Below are 16,601 nucleotides of genomic sequence, written 5' to 3'. Positions count from 1 at the left end.
TCTCGTTGCCGGGTGAAACTGATATATTTAGAGCAGCCAGGTTTTTGGGTGGATGTGGCCGTCAAAAGGAATGTTGTGGTTGCTCGGTGCGATTAGAATTTTACGAATTTTTTATTCGGCTGTCCATCCAGAGATAACAAATGGAAGCGGTTTTCTGTTCGCTAGTGAACAAAGATTGAAGTAACACCGTAATCGATTCAATATTTCTGGCTCTGAACACTTTTACTTTCAAAGTTCACTTTAGAGAATAGAATTTACCTAACAAGGAAAGTGTATTAGAATAGCAAATAATAGTATATATTTCACATGCCAGTCAAATCAAAAACTGTTTGCATCAAGTTTTCATTAATTTCCGGCAATCAAAGCATTAACTGAACAAACTAACATTCCTAGACGATATACTTGACTAGCTCGTAGCATAACACTTAACTCTTGACATGTGCTGATAAAAAATGCTATTCTTGCCTTGATAAATCAACCTATCGTATAAATATTTGATCTGTGTAATATCTAATTTACCGGGTAACATATTATACTAGAAACTTGGTGCGACAATATGTGCCAACTAACAATTCTACGCTCTAAAAAAGTCATAACTTGATCAACTCTTAAATAATACAATATGAACTAGTAAAAGATACCGGATTATGAAACATCATTTTGGGTGCATAATAATCTGTGCATTTCTCTATCGCGTAAAATTGCAGCGCCGTAATCCATATGGAGTTGTTGGAAGAGGAAATATTCTCGGCAACATGAGCAGGACGTGGCGCCGAGTTGTTGACAGTGACAGGTGCTACCACTTGCGGCCACGGTATCACCCGAGCTTGAGACGTCGGAGCCAGAGGAAGACTTCTTGGCTACCACGTGCAGTAAGGCGTTGGCACGAACTGCTTTCTTCTGTCGTTTTGGTGGTACAGGGCGAGGTGGTGTTGAGGGCGGGGAGCATGGATTAGAAATTGAAGTGCGAGAGCTGGAATGCATTGAAGCTGAAGTAGCGGTAGAAGAGCCTAGCTGTGGTGTAGATGGCGATGACTGGCTGCCAGATACTGTGAAGCTGCGAGGCCGCTTATCTTTGTGGCCTGTTTCTTCATCGTCTTCCTGTCAGAGGTAGAATTTGTGATCAATTCCTTTTCAAAAATTTATAATTAAACCAGCAGCCGCACATAGAATTCTATCAAAATGTTATCACTTACAATAAGTAACAGAACATGGAATATGCGCGTGGATAATTATCGTGACTCGTCCGGACCCAAGTCTGTGATCCGGTTGAAGACCGGTTAAAATTCGAAGTGAAATTTGACGTCTTGGTTGTTTTATGCTGATGAATAAGATGATAATGCTTGAATTAGGTTGCAGAAAATAAGTTGAGTTTTCTGAATTGGCACAGCAGCCTATGATCAACAGCTTTTCCTGACGGTAAAATAAAGAATCCTAATAGATTTTAGTGAAAACCAGATGAGGAAGCGTTAAAATTTACTGGTACTATGAAATTTGCTAGGTTGAACCAAGCTGGACGAGGCTTGCTTTAAAGTTTAAATGGACAAAGCCCATAGAGAGGCTCCCACTCAATTCAAAACTGACACCAAACGGCGCTCGCGATGAGTTAGTTTAGTGGCCATATGTTTACTAGCGCTTCATCTATTTAGCTATCTCGCACCGAAAGTCAAGATGAACATCACCAAAGAGGTGGAAGGTCTCAGTTATCGAAAGTTTCTTAAATAAAAAAATTGTTCATCACCCACAAGGGGGCGGAAGGTCTCAATTGTCCAGCCCGCTGAAGCTGGCACGAAGGAAGCAGCGTTAGCATCTCAAAGAGACGAAGTGACAAGAAGGGACAGGTTAAAAGCAACAGAAACTAAGACACTCGAACAAGAGGTCGCTTACACGGGACGTCGGCCGCCGGCACGAGAGAGACAGAGAAGGGAAATGTAAGGAATCCTACCTACATAATAACTAAATGTAAGGAATCCTACCTACATAATAACTTAATGTAAGGTATCCTACCTACATAATAACCTAATGTAGGATATCCTACCGACATAATAACTTAATGTAAGGAATCCTACCTACATAATAACTTAATGTAAGGTATCCTACCTACATAATAACTTAATACAGAGGCCTGCAGTCAGACACCGCGAGCTCAGCGGTGGGGCGCTCAGGAACAATCCTCCTAGGAGCGCGAAATCCCATAGGACTTCTGACGAGCACAGACACGCGTCAGAAGTCCCCCCTGAGGGGGCGTTCGCGATGATTGAATTATTCCAAATTTAACGTTTCTCACTTTAAATTGAAAGTGGCCGAAAGATGTACAAGTCATTGTTTTATAATTCGTAGATAAAATGTTCTTCGTGCGTAAGTAGTTGAAATTATACGACTCAGAAAAGGGACAAAGAAATTAGAATTCGTACCAACAAGTTTAGGAGTGCATGACAATTACCACTGAAAATATTCATAATAATCATATGTATTCATCAGGTGCAGTAACAAACAGGCAATAAATAAGATGAATATAGAACTGTTCACTTTTGATTGATAGTTATGATACTCATGAATAACAGAGAAAACCCTTGATCAAAAACAGTCCTTCACGCAATTATCTGCAACTCGTTAACATAAATGGCCTTGATACTTCACAAACAAAAAGTCGTCAAATTAAAATGTGCCTGTGCATAAGGTGGACACTAATACCTTGGGAAGCTTTAAAGTTAGCGAGCACATACATTTCAAAATTCTTGCACTGCTCTGTATTGTTTAATACAGAATGTAAATTCCCAAAGAAGCTGGTTCACTTCAAATAACCATCAGGCTTTTAATGCGACAAAAAAACGACAAGCGTTGGTTTAATATTCCCGATACACATGACTTAGGAAGTCGTTATTTAGCAAGTCTTGTTAGTTACTACTGACATGCAAACAAGTTATTTGCCAGACAAGTTATTTTGCCATTTATATCACAAAATGTGGGATGATCTTGAAAATTTTCGTCACTGGCTTCAGAGAAATGGAATCGGCAAAACAGAGCAAAGCTGTATTTCTTCTATTTCAAACTCTGTCAATGAATCAAAAACTTCTGAAATTCGTGCCAAGCCGGATACAGAAAGTTTTTCTTCTGAACGAACACTTAACATGAAGTAAAAGTTGAGGAAATTCGAATTGATGATCATGTCGATTGACACAAAATGACTGCAATCAAAGCCATGTTATAGGATTGATGCAACAAAAACTTTCCTCGTGCTTAAATCGTTATCAGCAATATGATTATATTTATACATAAAGATATGTTATGACCAGGACCAGACAATCAAAGATAATTGAACAAGTTATAATTAAAGATTTCTGTTTAATTATATTCACCGAAGATGAACATGCATCTACAATCATTAATACAGATTTGAAATATACTTTCTGAAGAAACACAGCATCTAGCCGTCCTTGTGTATATATATAACGTGAATAATTCGAATAAAGTATGTATTTTATATATGGTAAGTGCTATAGAAATATGCCACAAAGGAAACGAGAAGCTTTTCAGTCCCACACCTCACGCGAGAAGCAAAGCAATCTTCAGGCAGCGGCTCCTGTTGCCAATTCTTCACTCTCCTTCCCAGCATAAAACGAAATAATTTACAAAATAATACAACAGTTAAATTGTCTAGCATGCTCACTGCCAATCAATATCCCGGAATATCCATAGATACGCTAAAGGGAGAAAAATTTCCTATGATGGCGAGATAAACTTGCATAAACACAAACGATGCAAAGAAATTTTCAATTTGATGACCAGCAATGCAAAAATCAGCCGCACAAAATTATTTTCCATCAAAAATTTTGTTATAGATTCAATTTCAACTCATGATAGATTCAGCACATGATAGATAATAAAACATGAAAAAACATGGCAATTCAGCCACTACTGCAGATTGCCTTACCATATCAATACAAAAAGCCTCGTTCTCTTTAGGATGCCTTACCATGGCCATGACAATAGCCTCGTTCTCTTCAGGTTGCCTTACCATGGCCATGACAATAGCCTCGTTCTCTTCAGGTTGCCTTACCATGGCCATGACAATAGCCTCGTTCTCTTCAGGTTGCCTTACCATGGCCATGACCTGTCTCTTATACACATCTAGATGTGTATAAGAGACAGGCCTTACCATGGCCATGACAATAGCCTCGTTCTCTTCAGGTTGCCTTACCATGGCCATGACTAAGCCTCGTTCTCTTCAAGTTGCCTTACCATGGCCATGACAATAGCCATGTTCTCCTCGGCAGTGTTGAAGGGATTTAGCCTGTGACGAGCGTTGCTGACCACTGCATCACTGTGGCCGCTCACGCCGTCTTTTGACTCTTCAATACTCGACCAAGCACCTAAAACATCATCATAATATCAAACAAGGATCAAGATTATTCATAGAAAAAATGAAAGCAAATATACCCATTAGGAGGATTCAAAATCAGACCAATTCACAAGTTTTCATCACTGAGAAAATAAACATAAATGATTCAATAAAACATGCATACTGAATGTCACTGATATATTGCTTGACAAATGAAAAAGTGAAAAAAGATAATGGTTTACATCATAGAAAAACTCTGAAATCATTTTTTTTTTCTGCCACACTTATAATGTAAAATGAACATTATTAATGAACAAGTAGGCATCTTTCCCTATTGAGAAGCATATCAGGCAAGCTTCTTGTAACAACTTCAAAAATAAAACTGGTACAATTGTGGACATATTTGGATGTTATACATACAGTCAAGCTCCTTCAGCTGAGATTCCAGCTCAGCCACCATCAGCTTGAGGTAAGTGTAGGATGCTCGCGCTAGAGACTTCATCCATTTCTCCAAGCTTTCCTGCAATTGAGGGTCTCTTTTTAACAAGTTTTAAAATGAGAACTGACAATCATGCAATCAATGTTTAATATGTAGTATAAGAACATATGATGGTTCCAAATGTTAAAATCAGATTACATTAGTAAAAGTGAGAAGTAATCACATGAGTAAAAGTAAGAAGTAAGAGAAGAAGTAAGCATAAAAGTAAGAGTAGGAGTATGAAGAACTGAGCATCAAAGTAGTAGAGTAAGAAGTAGTAAGAAGAAATAAGTTAAGTGTAAACTGGGCTATAAGTTAAGGAAAGAAATATAATACAGAGAATATTTTACTAGTCACTATTCTGAAACCAATTGGACTAATTATATATATTCATTGCAACTTTGTAAATTCATGTTAGTAACTTATACAATTTATAATGATTAACATACCTGACTATCAGCGGCCAGCACATACTCTCTGGCAGGGAAAACAATCCTGAAGCAAAAAACTTGTTCTTCATGCTCAGCCAGTTCTGAAAAAATATTCTCAGCATCAAGCTCTATGTATAGCACTATGATGATAAAAATTAAATAAAATCATGTATACTTTAGTTCATTTCTGCGACCTGTAATTAAAAAATGGCTAAAATAATTTTAATGCCAGCCACCAGGTCCAAGTATTATGTGTGAAGTAACATTGAAAGAAATTATAGTCATAATAGGAATGAGAGACACATTTAACTCTTTGAAATTCTGAAGCAAACACTTCTCAAGGATCAGTCAAGCATTAATAAAAAATTTTTTAATGAACCATAGAAAAAATGTAACTCAGTACTCACTGCAGTGAGTGACAGCGCGCATTTTTAGTCGACAAAATGTGAAGTCACGGACTGACAGACAGACAGACGGACAGACAAATGGACAGACAGGCAGACATGGCAAGCACATTAATGCATCTTTTCCATAAATGAGAAGATGCACTAAAAAGGGCAGCAATAATTGCAATAAAATAATTTTATCATGATATAAATTAACTAATTAGGTATATACAAAAAGCAACTCCAGCAATAGGATATTAGTAATATGTATTTTTCAAAATTTTTAATGTACCTATATTTATTGAATATCCATAGAAAAATTTAATCAATTTATTATTAATCAATAAATTATTTGGTAGCCAATATAAATATTTGGGTACCTAAGTCTTCATTGAAAAGTTTCATGTTCATTAATAATTCATTTGTATGTTACAATAGTACCTTCTTTGTAAGATATTTTAACTGCATCAACATTCACTGGTATCTCTATTTAAAAAAGGCTAAATTTTACAAATCTATTTAATTTTTGGAATAATCTGATGAAGTGTTGGGATCAAACCAACAGCAAAATTAGATAAATTATTCCTGCAAAGCTCACCAATTGTACATCCCTCAATGATGATGACACCGATGGGCTCTTTGTCTCCACGTTTTTCAAAGTAGAATAGAAGATTTCCTTTGAGGACAAACCATCTCTTCAAAAATGTCCGATTATTCTGCATATATTGAAACAATTATTAATCATGCATACGTGGAATGGTGCAATGCAAATATTATACATGAAATATGCAGCTTCTGTGATCCTGCAGGCAAAATTGTAAGATATTTTAAGAAGTGTTTATTTTTAATTCTGTAATTCATATTTTCCATTAATATTGAGGCACTTGTCATAACATGGCACCAGTTTTTGAATACCCTGCTGATAAAATTCTGCCACCTTTCTTGTTAACCACAAATGAAGAGTGCAGAGTGATGCATTTGATACATCAAGTGCAGTGTGATGCCTCACACTGCATCAAATGCATCACACTGCACTTGACAAACACCTGGGCAGTCGGCATCTTCAAGACAATAACAAAGTCAAAACATTTGTGATGCAGTGGTTAGCAAGTCAGGTGACAGAATTTTATCAGGAAAACTTATCAGGTGTTCAAAATCAGGCATTCAAAACCTTTTTTGTCAGGTATTCAAAAACTGGTGCCATGTTATGACAAGTGCCTCAATATTCACAGAAATTATGCAGAAAAGTAGATTAAGGTACAGGCTTTCATGTAAAAATAAAATTATTGGGATATCTTTGCAAGTCTTTTTTAATTCCAAAACAGTACTGACTAAAAAAACTTGTCTCATAGTTTGTAGAAGATGTCAGAAAAAGGTTCTTATTTAAAGAAAATAAAGTTATTTTCCTTAATGATCAATAATTGAATGCTTATTTTGTGTTCACTGACTATACTCCATTTCTTCCACTCATGGCAATGAACCCAATGTGCATTTTATTTTTTGGTTTTGAGGTTAGGATACATAAAATTAATTAATATTACTTTCTTCCTTGGTAGATCCCTTATGAATCTTGTCCATGCTCCAAAAGCATATACATATTTTCCATGCTCCTTCATCACTTTGAGTGCCATATGTACCATATGTGGTACATGCATTCATGTCTCAACCCACTAATGCCAAGCAATTACATTTGTTACCATCTGGTAAAAGAGATTTAGAATTCAACTGCATGCTCAAATAATCATTTTAGTGGGTGTGTTAGTTTGTGTCAGGTCCTGTACAGGTTCTGATGCGCTTGTTTCTTCTTGTTCAGTTGACCTTTGAAGATTACAAGAAATGGGTGTCAGAAATGATGGTTCAACATCATAACAGAGACGGTGGCGGTGGAAATTCCACTTTGGGTGGAAAGCTTTTTTATAAGTGAACTTCCATTCTTGGAATTCCACCCTGCTACAGCTTGCAGGAGACATGTGGAAAAAGTGATGGAGGGACATTATCAACATTGAAAGTAGATGTATTGATTGGAGACTAACAAAATAAATATTGCAGCAACACCAACATGTATGGACAATAATTTTTGACATTAATAATTTCTCACCTCTCCTTGTTTAAGTAGGACTCCATCTCGGTGAACTGTGGTTGGAGCAATGCTAAAAGCTATGAGATTTTTCTCATTTATTTTCATAGCAAACAATTATATAAGGCCAACTTGACAGTACAACATAAAAAAACCTGGAATAATAAATTATAATTATTGATTGCTTATTTAGTTATCAGTGCTGATAACTTTATTCACAAATTTCTTAAAAAAATGTCCTTCATTTATTGCCTTGTTGCTCTTGACTGGTTAATAATGAACATTTTGTTGTTAACTCATTAATGGCAAGCGGTTCCATTTGGAACCAGTGGAAAAAAAAATTGATTCATAATAAAATTGTATGGTCAAATCAGTACACTAGTGGATGCGTAGTTTTGATACACATCTTGTACATGTTCTGGCAATGTTTGGTTTTGCTGTGCCAATCACTCCCTGCTCAGTTAACATTCAAAGATTTCAAGTACCGGGTGCCAGACAGGAGGGCTTGACATCATTGCAGAAACAGGTAAGCAGTTTGTTATAAAATATATTATTTATAAGTTAGATGCAGAATTTTATTGATAAAGAGAGTACCGTCAACTGGGGTGACTTCGGCCAAATTACACTAGTTTCTGCTGATCAAATTTCTACAAAATAGGAATGAAGCACTGCTGGTGATTGTAAATTTGTAAATATATTACTGAAAGGTTCTTCTTTAAATATGTAATGTCTAAATGATGTCACTCTTATCGAAAAATAATTTCATTTTTTTAATTAGCTGGTTGGCTGAGGTCACCCCGCAATGAGGTGACTTTGGCCACATGTGTTAAAACACAGTAAAAACATAGTAAAATGATTTCATAGCCGAATTTAACCATTAGCTGGGTGACATCGGCCATGTAGGGTGTTTTAAAAAATGATAATCAATGCCACTGTGTATTATAAAAATTGTAACTCAAAGATAAAACTCACATTTGCGAATCATATGCTTCATTAAAGCTGCTTTCTGTCAATTTCAATGGCAGCTGGATGTGAAAATTTGAAAAAAATCTAGTCCCCATGGGATCTCAAGCATTCTTCAAAACACCGATGATGCTTGATAGAGGTGCAACCCTTGAACTTATGTAAAGTGCGACCTTGTTTGTCAAGGTACCGTAAAATGGGGTTACTTTGACCGGCGGAGTAACTTTGACCACTCTTCGTTTTTTTAACAAAAACCCCCAAAACTCAAAAACGATTCGACATAGAAAAATTTTGTCAATGGCCATCAAAGGCCTAATACTGAGGCTACATAACACAATAGAAAGATTTAAAAAGTTTGCATATCCAATAGGTTAAAAAATTAAAAATGTGACCCACAAAAAAGAGCTATTATTCAAAGCCTGTCAGAGTACCCCCTCCAATTTTTCTAATTTTTGGTAAAATAACTCCAGGTTTTGATGCATTGTAGTAGAACTCTTCTAGTTACATATGCAAAGACAAATTTTAGGAAAGTGTCATAGTTTGCAAATGGGGGGCGCTGTCCCCCCATGGGGTAACTTTGACCACCTAATAGCAGCCATGACGGGGTAACATTGACCGGCTTGGAAATTAAGTTAAAATTACAATAGGTACCTATATAACATATTTTATATTTGATACACCTATTAATGTTTTTTTCTTTATGTTTCAGACTCTACAGAGTCTTATATGTGGTAATTTTAACTTAATTTCCAAACTGGTCAATGTTACCCCGTCACAGCTGCCATTAGATGGTCACATTTTGTCCATTTGGGGGTGGCGCCCCCCATTTGCAAACTATGACACTTTCCTCAAATTTGTCTTTTGCATATGTAACTAGAAGAGTTCTACTACAATGCACCACAATCTGGAGTTATTTTACCAAAAAATAAAATTGATTTTACCACCCAGTCAAAGAAACCCCAAGAGCTGGGGTAACAAAGACCATCACTTTTTTTGAAATTACATCAAAACTACGAAAAGCAGGAGCCAGCAATTTATGGTGAGTAAAGCTAGAGTATAGACCTGTATTTTGCATGTTTCAATTTAAGTTTAACTTATCTAGTAAAAAAGTGGCATCATTTTGAAAAAAAAGTGGTCAAAGTTACCCCATTTTACAGTAATTTTTGACCATAAAAGGCAGATCCATACCATCTAATGGGAAGCCCCAGTCTGAAAGCAGAATAATGTAGGATACTAAATCTGACTCCTCCCTAGGTGAAAGAGTAGACTGTCCTAAATTTTTCGCATTACGGCCAGCACATCGGTCGCTCAAAGGTGAATGAGGGACTTTGCAAATATTAGCAGCTTCTCTTAAGCTAACAGCCTAACACCATCTTTTATCAATTGAAATGCTAACTTAAAGGACTCCACATAATATATCCTATATAGTATATGGCACAGAATCTAATTTACATTTATAGCTGTGCATATTGTCTGAAAAAAGAAGAAAAATCTATTATTCTAAACATTTATTGGCTGGCCCAAGTCACCCCATTTAGCCCATATACTATGGGGTGACTTTGGCCAGCTAATTTTTCTAGCATATTGGGTAAACGCGGTATATTCGGACACATTAAGGACGCATCGAGAAATGAAAAACTATAAAAAAACGTATGCGTTACGTAAGTTCTGTTGCCTTCACGTGACTCTCAAAACACTTCACTACACGTCAGCAACGATGAAACGTCACAAAATGTTGTCATATTTAATAAAAAGCCTTTAGAATGGAAACTTACCAAATCCCTTTATTCCGTCACTGTGTGTGGCAATATTCGACACGTGGTGAGTCGTATTACGTCAGCGCTTCAAATTTAACTGATACGTAATGCCGACAGCCACGTGTTCGAATTCCGTACGCTGTGTGAGCTGTATTGGGATACAACACGGCTTTGAATTAGAACACTAACGAATATTGAACACTACTTAATTACGTTTCAATTAACAGCTATTATGCTTTTAATTAAGCAAATTTCAATTTTTGTACAAAGCTTTGAATGATCTGTGTGTTTCCAATTCAAGTTGTGTCGGAATTAGTTTTCATGTGTCTAAATCTATTTCTCAACTTCATCATCTATTAATTTATTAACGACTTGAAATCAGCGAATACAAGTATACTTAAAGGATTCCTAATATATTCACAGACGTATTTAAAAGTCTCAAACCATAATATTCTTCCTATAAAAACAGTTATTCACTATTTGGTAGAGCAAGGTCAACTGTCAAATTTGACACATTTTTCGATGATCTCACCAGGTGGCATGCATCGTCTCTCTTTGGATCTCAATATTTTCCTACTAGATGGCCAAGACCTAGTATTTTGGCAGTATTTTGACACGCAAATGTATGACGTCACCATTTCAACCATCAACAAACGCATGGAACTAAAACAAAGCTTAATATAAAGGAAAAGCTGGAGAGGTGACAGAATTACTTACGATGTCGGAATATACCGCGTTTACCCTATATTACATTTGGTAAAAAACGTATAGCCATTGAAATAATCATTATACAAGATACTAAAATAAGTGAAACAAATCTGATTTCAAAATTCTTTTTGTATCTCAAAATATTGAAGTTTGCACTCAGTGTTTTTTTCTTTACAGTACTGTGGGGCGTGGGCAGTCTGTGGCATTTAGATTGTGTTGGTCAAGCAGGATATAAAATTATTGAAACAAAACAGTTTCCAATCAATAGATAAGAAAAAACTACATAGGATACCATTTTGTTCCAATCACACAACACACCTACAACAGAAACAGATGGCCACAAAGAAAAATCATAAACGTTGGCCGAAGTCACCCCGGTGGCCAAATTCACCCCAGTTGATGGTACTTTTAATTCTGTATATGGTATTATGTGATATAATGTTTCTAAAGTAATTTAGACCATGAAATATTTTGCCTGGTTCCAAATGGAACCGCTCGGCAGCAGTGCTGCTAGTGCAAGCATTCCGGTCATCTCATTTTCCCAGTTGATTACTTTCTGATATACCATAGTTACGTATTGTACCATCAACCGGGGCTACTCGGGACGATTTCGAACGTTTTTCATTTATAACTTCTTACCATGAAAAATTTCATTAACAAGTTTAGGCTCATTTCAAAGCTCTTTGCAAGGGCTATCACATGGCTTCTCCAAAAAAATTCCATATGCTATTCATAAGGTGCCAGAAGCAAAAAAAGAGTGTCCTGAGTAGCCCCGTCGAACGGGGCTACTCGGGACATTGTAGTCTACTGCAGTCTACTCCCACAAATTTGTCATTTGCATATGTAACTAACTAACTAGAAGAATTCTACTACAATGCACCAAAACCTGGAGTTATTTTAGCAAAAAATAAAATTGATTTTACCACCTGGTCAAAGAAACCCCAAGAGCTGGGGTAACAAAGACCATCACTTTTTTTTCAAATTACATCAAAACTATGAGAGGCAGGAGCCAGCAATTTATGGTGAGTAAAGCTAGAGTATGAACCTGTATTTTGCATGTTTCAATTTAAGTTTAACTTATCTAGTAAAAAAATGGCATTTTGAAAAAAAGTGGTCAAAACTTAAAGTTACCCCATTTTACGGTATACTTCAATGAGGTCACCACGCAGGGTGGCAGGCATAGTGGCAAACCAGAGATTTTTTAGAATCAGTTCATTTTTGATTTCCTCATTTGCTCAATAGGGTAAACGCGGTATATTCCGACACATTAAGGACGCATCGAGAAATGAAAAACTATAAAAAACCATATGCGTTACGTAAGTTCTGTTGCCTTCACATGACTCTCAAAACACTTCACTACGTGTCAGCAACAATGAAACGTCACAAAATGTTGCCATATTTATTAAAAAGCCTTTAGAATGGAAACCTACCAAATCCCTATATTCTGTCACTTTGTTGTTTTTGCAGTATTTCGACACGCAAATGTATGACGTCACCATTTCAACCATCAATGAACGCATGGAACTAAAACAAAGCTTAATATAAAGGAAAAGCTGGAGAGGTGACGGAATTACCTACGATGTCGGAATATACCGCGTTTACCCTATTTAAACCAATTTCTTATGTATGATTATGCTGGTATCCATGATACTTTACTGGTCTACTTATAGTACTCAAAATTGAACTTGAGGGAGATTCTAAAAAATTCTCTGCTTTGCCACTATGGCCATATGGTGGCAGGTGACGATAGCTAACTGAGACTGTGTCCTGTGAAGCTTCATAATCTTCAATCTTTCTTCACAAGACTTGCACTTTAAGCCTGGAATAATCCTTGTTGCACGTCTTTGAACACTATCAACTAAATTTTTATCATTTTCAAGTCTTGCTGACAATACAACGTTTCCAAACTCTAGAATATTTATAGGAGCATCTGATCAGCCCAAGCAGTTTATTGGATTTATTAACTTGCGTTTCAATATGCCTTAAAAATTTTAGCTCCTTGTCGACACAAACTCCTAGACCTTTTTCCACGCAAGACTTCTCTATCATAACCGGGAGCGCAGCCAGGCATCACCAATTTTGTGCACCAATAAGCCCTGAATCGAACGCCTTGGATCTCTCCAGACATCCGCTGTGAACCACTTGGCTTTGTCCTCCTCCGGCCTTGCATAGAACCTGCTGTGCACCACCAGGCCACGGATCGAATCTGACTTCCGGGCATCGTTAAATTACATAATTTTACGTTCACAACATCTGAGGTTAGGTTTCAGATAGCATAGTTATGTTCCTAAATTCATCATCCTTCAGCAATTGGCCGTTCGACCGAGGGCTGGTTTTTTTTTCAAATTTGCGGGAGCCTCTGAAGACTAGTCCAATGTGGCCCCACGACCAAGTTTTGAGTTATAGTTGTTAATCAATTTAATTAATCACTTTATTTTCTTTAATTGATGACTTTAATCACTCACTTAAGTCACTTTTACTATTTTAATTAATCACTTCAATTCATCACTTTAATTAATTGGCTCTCTACCAACTCATTGAAAATCCTACCTAACTCAAACTGCCTGCACGGCTCAAACTTTCCCTATCCCTAGCATCTGTTGAGGAGAACACTCCACGGCGGAGCCGTGGAACACGGCAGGGCCGTGGAACACAGCAGAGCCGCGAAACACGGCAGCACCACAAAACACGGCAGCGCCGCAAAACGCGGCAGAGTCGCAGAACACGGCAGAGTCAGAGAACACGGCAGAGTTGCAGAACATGGCAGAGTCGCAGAACAAAGTGGAGCCGCAAAACAGGGCAGAGCTGTGAAAGATCTTTCGTAATAATAACATTATTCATGAAATTAAGGGTTTCAAGCAATGTCTTAATACTAAGTTACGTAAAATAAACATTAAAAAAAATAAATAAAATAAATAAATAAATGAATAAAATATAATGTACCTATATGTATAACAAAACAGGAAGGAATCAACAGTAAGAAAGAAAATAAAAGGAAAATATATAAATAAATAAATAAATAAAAATAATAATAGTAATAATAATTCCCAACCCAGTTAGTTGCAATATCCATGCCCTGAACTGAGCCTCACATGAGTATGCACAAGTTACTGAAGGTCCAGCCTGGGGCTGTCTCTTATACACATCTAGATGTGTATAAGAGACAGGCCTTGGCCTCCTTCACAAATCTACATCCTCTGTAGCTAGCTGTATGTTGCCCACCACAGTTGCAGCAACATGGACTGCCTTGCGCAGTACAATCTTTTACACTATGGGGACCGCCACAGACAACACAACGTGGTTTATTCTTGCAGCTGATTGCGCTGTGACCAAAATATTGGCATTTAAAGCATTGCCAAGGCTTATCAAAATAGGGGTTCACCTGAAACCGTTGGTATCCTAGATGAATAAAGGTTGGTAGAGTGCTCAAATTGAATGTAACCTTAAACATAGAGGTTGTTTCTTTGTTTTTACCCTTTAATATTCTTTCAGCGGTGGCGTCATTATAGCCAGCTAATGCTAAAGCCTCAGAAAGGTCATTGTTTGAAACATCATCACCCAATGGTCCTATTACTCCAACTGATTTTGTAAGGTTGACAGGGAGGCGGCACCTAATTTTCCATGAATCAAGTTGGTCAACTTTTAGAAGAGAGGTCATCCTGAAACCAGGTTCTTTCTCAAAGGTTATAACTAGAATTTTGCGGCTGAGGTTCTTGCTTACCATAGCAATTCCTTCTTTGCCAAATGGAGAGTTGGCCAAAGTCTTACTCAGGGTCAAATTGTTAGAAAAGAATTTTTCAACCGGACGGAGGTCAGAAATTGGTTCAATAACAATGACTCTACCTTGAGAGTTGTTGGTAGTAGTAGTAGGTTCTATTTCCTGGTTGGGTTGGCTTTGGCTTATGCCTCCAGGCCCCTACGCCGCTTATAGCGGGCCATTTGAAGGATGAAACTCTCCCTGTGTCTCCCGCTCGCAAACTATCTAAATAACAGATAATCAGAATGAGATTGTTTGACTATCACAGTCAAATTAAGGTAGCACAAGGAAATCACAGAGCAAGTTACCCAGCGTCCGTCGTCGACCGCAGCTCAAACCGGAATCGGCCGAGGGCTGGTTCGACCCAAGACCTAGATACGGACGGCTTGAAGTGTTGAAGGCTACATTCCGGAAGGCAGGAATCATGATGTTCCATTACATCCAGGGCAGTGGTGGTCTTCGGCACGCAACCCTCATAACCCTCTCGATGCAACCGTGTCTTCTCATTATGTAAGCGTGCTGTTCATTGTTCTTGCCGAGGTGAAGTACTTCACACTTGTCAGCATTGAAACGCAGCTGCCATGCATCAGTCCAGTCAACAAAACTATCAAGATCATTTTGCCGTTGCATTTTATTTGACGCATCCTTAACTGTATTATAAACTTTTGTGTCATCGGCAGACATGGAGCACACGCTTGACACTACTTCAACATAACATAACATAGTGATCTCGGCGCTGCAGTGTAGGTTTGATGGGGCCTGTCGCCAATTCTTTTCCTTTTCGTGCCATGTTCACAGAAGATCTAAAATCGTGTCATTTGACCAGATTTTTTCATGACTGATGATAGTTTGAAGTAGCTACTAGACTTCCACCGGGTTCGATATGGTGCTAGGCATTTCAAATCTGAATATATATTTTTCCATAGCTTTATCTAGTCTGTTCTTGAACGCGTTCATACTTGGAGCGCCAATGATGTCATCGGGGAGGCTGTTCCACATGTCGGTGATTTGAAGCGAGAAGAAATTTTGTCGCGTTGAGAAGTTGCAGCGCAGTTTTTTTAGTTTATAGCTGTGGCCCCTGGTGTTGATTCTTGTTTCAAATTCTAGTAATCCTTCGGGAACCTTGTATAAACCATGAGTATACTTGTATACTTCAATGAGGTCACCACGCAGACGTTGATAACTGAGGCTTGGAAGCTTCATAATCTGCAATCTTTCTTCATAGGACTTGCCGGTCAAGCCTGGAATTATCTTTGTTGCACGTATTTGAACATTCTCTATTAATTTTTCGTCCTTTTCAAATCTCGGTGACCACACAACGTTTCCAAACTCTAGATTCGGGCGCACGACAGCAACAAACAACTGCTTCATCATTTCTGCATCTAGGAACTGGTATGAGCGTCTGATTAGTCCAAGAAGTTTGTTGGATGTGTTAGCTTGTGTTTCAACATGCTTAGAAAATTTCAGCTCCTTGTCGACATAAAACTCCGAGACCTTTTTCTACACTAGACTTTTCAATCATTACTCTCTCGTTGCAACCATGTCTTCTCATACTGTAATCTTGCTGTTCATTGTTCTTACCGAGGTGAGTACTTTACACTTGTCAGCATTAAACCGCAGCTGCCACGTATCAGCCCAGTTAACTAAGCTGTCAAGATCATCTTGCAATTGCGCTTTATTTGACGCATTCATCACTGAATTA

The 16,601-nt window shown here is 37.6% G+C and overlaps 1 protein-coding gene across 2 annotated transcripts; it reads right to left on the bottom strand.

Moving 5' to 3' along the window:
- Positions 1-283: 283 nt before the first annotated feature.
- On the bottom strand, positions 284-7,869 carry LOC108675290 (sesquipedalian-1). Of its 2 annotated transcripts, XM_018163292.2 has the most exons (7): positions 7,736-7,869; positions 6,236-6,353; positions 5,270-5,352; positions 4,763-4,862; positions 4,243-4,373; positions 3,546-3,605; positions 1,039-1,101 (listed from the first exon to the last, which is right to left on the bottom strand). In XM_018163292.2, exons 1-6 carry the CDS (start codon positions 7,820-7,822, stop codon positions 3,570-3,572), a joined length of 555 nt encoding a protein of 184 aa, XP_018018781.1. In that variant the 5' UTR covers positions 7,823-7,869; the 3' UTR covers positions 1,039-1,101; positions 3,546-3,569. The 2 variants fall into 2 exon arrangements, with proteins under 2 accessions (XP_018018780.1, XP_018018781.1); XM_018163291.1 differs by lacking the exon at positions 3,546-3,605 and having other exon boundaries at positions 284-1,101.
- Positions 7,870-16,601: the final 8,732 nt, after the last annotated feature.

Source organism: Hyalella azteca, unplaced genomic scaffold, assembly GCF_000764305.2.
Source record: "Hyalella azteca isolate HAZT.00-mixed unplaced genomic scaffold, Hazt_2.0.2 contig1120, whole genome shotgun sequence".
Taxonomy (NCBI): domain Eukaryota; kingdom Metazoa; phylum Arthropoda; class Malacostraca; order Amphipoda; family Hyalellidae; genus Hyalella; species Hyalella azteca.
This window is presented reverse-complemented; position numbering and strand designations above follow the sequence as displayed.